The following is an 8383-nucleotide window of genomic DNA, read 5'->3' as shown; positions in this document are numbered from 1 at the left end:
GCCGGTTCTTCCCCACTTTTTGATGATCCAGCCGATGGCCCCTACATAGCTAATGATTGTGAAGGGCAACAGTGCTGTCCTTGGAAATGCTTGGTACAGCCTGGTGCTAATTCACAAATGCTACTGTCTGCTTCTGCAAGGGAATCTCACCTGATTAGAGAAGGTTTTGCAAAAACCTTCCTTCATAGGAACAGTGTATGGTGTTCTGAGTGTTTCCTCCCACTGCACTGATGGGCTGTCTAACCTACTGCCTTCTTTCCTCTCAATTCCACTCTAGACTTAGGAGCAGTACATGATTATCCCAGACACAGTTTCAATAGAAATATGGAACATTATCCCAGTACCTATCATTTATCAGATATTCATCTGTGATGCTTTTCTAGGCATATTTTGCCTGTGTTGGTTCTTTTGTGTGTTTGTGAGATTTCATCATAGTGCATGTCCCCACTTTTCTAACAACCCTGACCTGAGTGTGCACACATGCATGTGTTATCTACGTGCTGGGAATTTTCCTAAGGTGTAGCTCTTGATGTAAATTGTCATTTAAGCCATCATCAAATAGGTTTTGTGTTCTTAATAACTTTTTCTTATGTATGACAACTCTGGGGATGAGATGCAAAGACCATTCAGGAACACCAAAGTCAAATTGAGAGCATGTCTTAAGTCGCTGCCTGGAAAGAAACACTTTGCACAACATTGCCTCAAGTGAATTTTACAGGAAGCATTAAAAGGAAAAAACAAACAAACAAAGAAACAAAACAAAAACAGAAAAACTATATCTTATTTGACAATTATCAGGTGGGAGTAAAGCAAGCATTCAGTTTACCCCAATACAAAACCATGCAGTTACCTGCACATTTGGAACCCAAATTTTTAGAATACGGTTGAGTACTCTCCCAAGATATGCTACATGAAGACTGTGGGCAAAGGAGGTTCAGATTTGGGTTAAACCAAAAAAGACTCCACCTTTGACAAGACAGGGGAAACTTTGCCCTGCCATAATACTATCAATATATTCTGAGTGGTATTACAAATTTTTCATTACTTATATTTTAATGTTAGGTAAGCTATATAATAAGAATTGAGAAATTTAAGTAATGTGGTCTTTATTGAAGTTGTTTTCTTTTACATAGTGTCTAAAAATATCAGTATTATCTGGAATCATGTTTGTTTTTTATGGGCTGGCACTTTTCATTCTTTCTCACAGGCCAACATCATATTGTTCCAGATGCTGCATTTTTTTCTATGAAAGTTAATGGTTCTTCAATCAATGTGTGCATTCTGAGCTATTGAGTGATTTCTTAGTAACTTACACAGAAAGTGACTACTTCAATGAAAACTTTTGGGATAGATCTTTTCATGCGGTCTAGGCTGCCCATGAATCCCTGAGTTTAAAGGACCCTCTGTTTAAGCTTATCAGTAGCTCAGTGGTTTAATGGTGTCTTTTTTTTTCTTTTACCATAAGTGATGATTATTTGGGGTTATTCATTTTGACCAGAGATGTAGCGGGGAGACAAACTAAAGGAAGTTGTTCTGAATTACAGAATGGACTTCTGGATTCTTGCAATCAGAATTATTTTCTTATCACAAACTACAATTGGAATTCTGGGGAATTTCATTTCTATGTTCTACTATCTAGTCCTTTACTACAGAGAATGCACATTAAAGCCTACAGATTTGATTCTCATGCACCTAATGGCAGCCAATGCCTTGATCATTCTCTCTTCAGGAGTACCTCATACAATGGCAGCTTTTGGGTTTAAGCAGTTCTTGAATGAATTTGGATGCAGGTTCCTACTATTTATTCAAGCATTTGGCCGTAGTGTGTCCATTGGCATCACCTGTCTCTTAAGTGTTTTCCAGGCCACAGTTATCAGATCCAGGGAATCCTTTTGGAAGAATCATAAAGTCAAAAGTGTAAATGACATTGGATGCTCCATTTCCCTCCATTGGGTCTTCTTCATGTTCATAAATTTTATTTTCTTTGTGTACCCTTTTATCAAACTTAATAGTAAAAATGTGACAAGAAAACGAGATTTTGGATTTTGCTCTATTGTAGGGCGTGATGAAATCAGTGACTTTCTCTATGCAGTATTGCTGGTGTGTCCTGAAGTCTTCTTTGCTGTTCTCATTGCCTTGTCCAGTGGCTCCATGATTGTCTTTCTGCACAGGCACAAGAAGAGTGTTCAACACATCCGCAGTTCTCATGGTTCCAACAGAATTTCTCCTGAGTCTAGAGCCACCCAGAACATCCTGGTCCTGATGTCTACCTTTTTGGGTTTTTATACACTCTCCTCCATCTTACGAGGCTGCATTGCTCTTTTGCATAATCACAATTGGTGGCTGGTGAACATCACTCCTCTCACTTCTCTGTGTTTTCCATCTTTTGGACCCTTTGTTCTTATGAATCATTATTCCATTCTGTCCAGACTTACTTTGATATGGATCAGGAATAAAAATAACTTAATCTTATTTAAAGTACATAAATGATGATATGTTCTGTGAGAGATCCATTTTTTTTTTACTTAAATATCACCCTCAAAACGTCAAGACAGAAAGTTAAGTAGATAGCATCTTGTCTTTCTAAGACTAACCAAAATGAGCATGAGAGTTTTGTCAGCTTGTTGATTTAGCAGCATACATGAAACTCACAGCTACAGATTATCACCTTGCCCACCTGACATACACATGAGCTAGACAACCAGCTAATAAATCCAATCAAATTGCACTTCTTGTGGCTTTCATCCTGTGGGGTTATCTTCACTGCTTGATGATTTCACAGACATCTTGATTGACCTACACCCTAACTACAAGGAAGGCTCAAACCATGGCTGTCCATAAGCTCTTGCTCCTTGAGACCCTGCTCCACCCACGACTACTTCCTCCTGTACTGGCAACAGAAATCATCTTCAGCCTTATCTTCACCAATACATTGCTTGCAGTTGTTATACAGAAAGGCCCGTTGAGTTGTTCTGAACATCCACAGAGTTTGGAAGAGGCTTTTCCTTCTTTGTTTGTTTTCTCTTTCAGCGATTTGAGTAGTATTGATGTTACTTCTTAAAATTCTTTTCAGAATTGTGAACTGGTTCCATGGGAATGTGAGTTCTTTTTAGTTGAATCACTTTTTTTTTTAGATTACTACTTCAATCTATCATAAATTATCATATTTTTATCAACTTATGTCCAGGTTCACTCTTAAATTCCCTGGGTTTGAGTGTTTGTTTATATGCCAAAGCCTAAGCTGTCTTTATCACTTTGGCACTGTTGTGTAATTTGACATTGTTTTCTGATTTTCTAGCTTTATTTTTTTTACCGTTAATATTGTCTTAGCTACTTGTGGTGTTTTGTGGCTTTATACTAATAGTGATAATTTATTCTCTACCAGAAACTTTGATAGGCATTGCATTAAATAAATAGGTTAACTTTAACAAAAACATTTTCCTTGTATTGAAAATAAACTAATTTTTTGTCACATAATAATTTTTGATTATGGTTCCCCTTCCTCTACTTCTCCCAGATCTTTCTCATTGTCCCTCCCATCTGGATCTACTTATGTTCTGTCTCTCATTTAAAACAACAACAACAACAACAAAAACACAAGCTTCAGCTCGGCAGTGGTGGTTCACGCCTCTAATCCCAGCACTTAGGAGGCAGACGTAGGCAGGTCTCAGTGAGTTCCAGGCCAGGATCGTCTACAGAGTGAGTTCCGTGATATCCAGAACTACATAGAGAAACCCTGTCTCAAAAAAAAAAAGAAAGAAAGAAAGAAAAAACAAGCTTCTATACCATGATAATAATACAAAATAAAACCAAGCTAATGCACTGGTGGTAGAGAAAATGAACAACCAGAAGAAAAGTATCCAAAGAGAAGGCATAAGAATCAGAGATCCATTTGTTTCTACACTCAAGAATCGCACAAAGCAAAAAACCAAAAGCTATAAAATATTCTCAGATATACGGCTCAGACTCATGCAGGTCATGTGCATTCTTCCTAAGTCTCTGTGAGTTATTATGAGCTTTTATATTTTGGGGAGTCCTCCATCTCCTGTGGCTCTTATACTTTTTCCATCTCCTCTTTTGTAGGGTTGCATGAGCCCTGACAGTAAAAATTTGCTAGAAACATCCCATTTAGGAGTGAATGATCCAAAGTCTCTCTCTCTCTCTCTCTCTCTCTCTCTCTCTCTCTCTCTCTCTCTCTCTCTCTCTCTCTCCATTATGTCTGGTGGTTGATCTCTGTATTTCTTTCCCTTTGCTGCAGGAGAAAGCTACTCCTGATGGCTGAACAAATCACTGATCCATGATTATATCAGAAGGTCATTAGGAGACCCTCTTTTGCTAAGTTTCTTTGAACCAGTATTATTTTTTACCTTATGTCCCTGGGCTATCTAGTTTCTAGTTTTGGCATTCCAATCAAAGGTGTGTATGGGTCCCATCTCATAAAGTGGGCCTTAAGTGAAATCTGATATTGGTTGGTTACTCGCCATGCTTTGTGTCATCATTGCCCTAGAATATTTGAAAGACAGGGCACCAATATTGATTGAAGAGTTTATGGATGGCTTGATATTCCCCTTTCTCTTTTGGTAGCCTTCAGAGGAACTTCCTATACCAAAGAAGCTAGAACATAAGGGTGAAGTCTTTATGTAGGCAGTAGCTTAATGTCTCCATGTCCAAAATGATGTGGCCTTGCCATAATTTTGCGGAGAAAAACCTATATTCTTGGAAACATCATGGGTTGTTTGGAGATTCCTGTGGGATCCATTTGGCAAAAAACTCAAATATATATAAGCAAATCATGGTATTGGACATTTAATTTGGTGAAAATAGATGTCCATTTGGTACACTTTCTCCCCCATTATTTGGAAATTTCAGTTATATCACATATATATATATATATATATATATATATATATATATATATATATATATACCCTTGCCCTTGTCTTTATGCCCTTGCTTGAATTGCTTGATGAGTTTTGTGTAACCATGAAAATATCTGAAACTAACTGGTGATGGAGAATTGGTTAAACCAGTGGGTGTCCAGCACACCATAGTTTCCTTGTGGGTTTTGACCATATTCTCACTTTTTGAAAAACCTCTGTCTTTATCTGGGTTATACTAAAAATTAATCACTTGTTTGTTTCTTTGAGACAGTTCTGTGTTCTTTATTTCACACTAGTCTTGAACTTAACGATTTTGCTGCCTTTGGTTCCTGGTTGCTAGGATTACAGGCAATTACTACCTGCTTTGGTTCAATAAATAATAGTATTTAGAAGACAGAATATTTACCGAGAGAGAGAGAGAGAGAGAGAGAGAGAGAGAGAGAGAGAGAGAGTTCAAACACCAAGTCTTTAGCTGCATCCTCACATTTAAACTAGTTTCTCCTGCTCAGTCATCCAAGTTCTATCCTCAAGTAACAGATCTCCATTGTATAAAAATAGTTTGATGGGCTGTTGAGAATCCCTATTCAGGTCCTTCTGCTTTCTAGCAAGCTTTTTATCACCTATGACTCCTCCCCAGAGTACATGTGAATTTTTCATGGCATCTATAGAATAATTGTCAGTTAATGTTTTTTGGGAGACAGACTCTGCAGGAAGGTTGAGTCTACCTGGAACCTCAACCTTGACTCTTATCCCCTGTTCTCTAGAATACAAGGCTTGAGTAGTCCCTTTCCAAGATTTTCTCAGCTCTTCACACCACAGGATAAAAGAGTCACTTCCATACTTCCATTCTTCCCCCTTTGTGATGCTTACTACTCAGTTAAAAAATTACTTCCTTATTGATGTCAACAAGACTTTCTTAGGGCTGAAGTTGACACCCTCATCAGACATACCATGCCATGATCCTGTCATGTGCCAGCAGAATGAGCTCTGAGAATATTTAGTCTTCATCATGGCAATCACTTTCAACTTCCTACTATATGAAGGTTGTAGGACCCAAACTGGCCACAGAGCCCTCATCCAGCAGCCAGCATCACAGATGCATCATATATACATAGCTGTGTTGCTTTGTTTCAGACACAACAGTTTTTAGAGGACAGGACAGTCTCCAGTTGTCTGGGTGAAAACAGACTCTGAGCTGGCCTTCTATTCCCTGAAGCTAGCAATTGTCCATATTCATAACACTTAGTGTTTACTATTTTCTTTGGAGACAAGCAATCTCAGTATTGTTTAATCCAGGTCTTTTAACAGTGGTGAGACCTGAGGAAGCTTTAGTGTGTCTGCATACAGGAAATACTCTGATTGTAGTTTGATCATTAGGCTCACTCAACAGGGATATTATGGGTTTTAAAATCAGATATTAACTATGGAATGTAGTGGGTAGCCATTCCAGCTTTGATCTGGAAGTTCCAACCACCACTGAGGCTTCAGTAACTGTCACGTCTACAAGACAGGGCCAAAAGAGGACCCTGAAGACCCAAGATCCAGATGGGCCAGCTCTCTTTGTTCCTGGACCCAGGACACTGAAGGTAGACTAAGCAGAGTTCTCTAGAGAACACCGCTGAACTGCATTACAGCTTTCCCAAACCCTGCAACCTATCCCTTCACTTGGAAGTTACCCCACAAAATAAACCTCCCTTTTAACTACATGGAGTGGCCTTAATAATTTCACCAATAATGGAACATTGTGAAAAGTGCTAACACCTGTTAATGGAAATATAAAATTTTAGTTTCATCACAATGTCATGGTTATCTGTAACTCAAACAACATTCACTGAGACTTAGGTAACATCTCTAAACAAAGACACATTTTATCATTGCTTATGAATAGAAACTAATAGCCACTGTGCAATACAGTAGTTGAAATGCTATGAAGAATATAGTCATGCATGTCCACTGAGAGTTCTCTGGGTCTTATTTGGAATGATCAAAGGCCATGACAAAATGATGTCATCAAGACGCTTGGTCATACAAATTCTCTTTCTGGACTGGTACTTCAGAACATTAGCTGCAGTATCTCTATGACTCAGGGCAACAGCAGTATGTCCTAGAGGAGTTCCAGTAAGTATACAATATTGACAGTATAGTAGAAGTCAGAGGCCTTAAACCAGACCAACAACTCGTTGCAATAAACATTTACAATTGAGTAGAATGGACAAAAGTGTATAATGTGTGACACAGCACAGCTCCTAATGCTACTAAGATGAATGAAGGGGTGTTGGAAAGGTTGGAAAAATGAAGGTGCAATGTGGTTTTTTGTTGGTTTTGTTTTTAATTAATTTTTTAACTTTCTTATGGGGAGACACTATGTGAGTAAGGGGTGGACACGGAGGTACTGGGAAATGAATGATATTGGAGTGTGTGATGTCAAGTTCCCAAAGAATAAATAAAAATGTTTAAAAAATTTAACTATAAATTAAGGGGTGATGACCAGCCATACAATTTGACATGATCATTTTTCATGAATATATACTATTTATCATATAGATAAACTGCTTGACTCATTCTTGGCTTAAAGACATTTAGTATTTAGGTTATTTCAAATGTTTTTTCTGTTTATATAAGCATACTACAAAAATACTACAGTGATATATGTATACATTGGATTCTTCCTTATGTTAATATTTACAAGTAGATTATTGAATATATTAAAATCTACATTTTATGTTCTGTTAAAAAATAATCTACTTAGGATCCCAGATTCTACTTGGTGAATTCACCAGAATTAGAGTCAAGTCCATAGATATCATTGTCAAATGTCCAACCTACCCTTACTTCATAGTTCTCTGTAAAGAAATTCCTTAGAAAATGGCTGCTTGACAGATTTGAGTTTTTGTTTTTTTTCTGCTCTTCACTTATTTTCCTGTCAATGGAGCACTGGGGTTCTACACATGAGCTATTACATCTGCCTTTTCAATGGTTTCTAGAAATATGCATGCAGATCCTCTTGTTTGTGCAGCAAGCAGTTTATCCACTGATCAGTCTCCCCTGACCCAGAATAGGATAACTAAGTATAGTGACACAGCAGGAATTTCTGTCTAAGAACCAGTATGTCATACCTACTTCGTCTTGAATTTGCCAGGCTAGAACAACACATTATTCTCATAAAATTTCATGGATATTACTATAGCCACACACAAATAATCTTGAGTGCAACTCTGAGGGCAGCACTGATACTTGATGAGATCATGAATCTGTTTCACTCACGTTCAGCAAAAATGTAATTAAATACCCAGGCAACACTTTTCTATTTTTAACGCTTTTACTAGGGACTCAAGTGATTTCCATCAATACCTACATTATATTAGTTGTAGTGCAGTTAATGCTATTCATTCAAACATTTCCCTCTCTTCTTTTTACAAAAAGTCTAACTGTATTATTTGTTCGATGTTGAATTTTCCAAATTCATTTTGCCATCTCATGGAATCCTTGTAGCCTTCTCTGGG

General features: G+C 37.7%; 1 protein-coding gene across 1 annotated transcript; it reads left to right on the top strand.

Annotated features, from left to right (window-relative positions):
• Positions 1 to 627: 627 nt before the first annotated feature.
• LOC114710897 (vomeronasal type-1 receptor 4-like) lies at positions 628 to 2490 on the top strand. The gene is made up of 2 exons (XM_028895190.1): positions 628 to 656; positions 1545 to 2490. The coding sequence occupies exon 2, from the start codon at positions 1546 to 1548 to the stop codon at positions 2488 to 2490; it is 945 nt and encodes a 314-aa protein (XP_028751023.1). The 5' UTR covers positions 628 to 656; position 1545.
• Positions 2491 to 8383: the final 5893 nt, after the last annotated feature.

This window comes from Peromyscus leucopus, chromosome 1 (assembly GCF_004664715.2).
Source record: "Peromyscus leucopus breed LL Stock chromosome 1, UCI_PerLeu_2.1, whole genome shotgun sequence".
In the NCBI taxonomy this organism is placed as follows: Eukaryota; Metazoa; Chordata; class Mammalia; order Rodentia; family Cricetidae; genus Peromyscus; species Peromyscus leucopus.
The sequence above is the reverse complement of the archived record's forward strand: the minus strand, read 5'-3'. Positions and strand labels throughout refer to the sequence as shown.

What these genes read in the sequence shown, in the direction of transcription:
- LOC114710897 (XM_028895190.1), top strand. Translation starts at nt 1,546, where the DNA reads ATGGACTTCTGGATTCTTGCAATCAGAATTATTTTCTTATCACAAACT.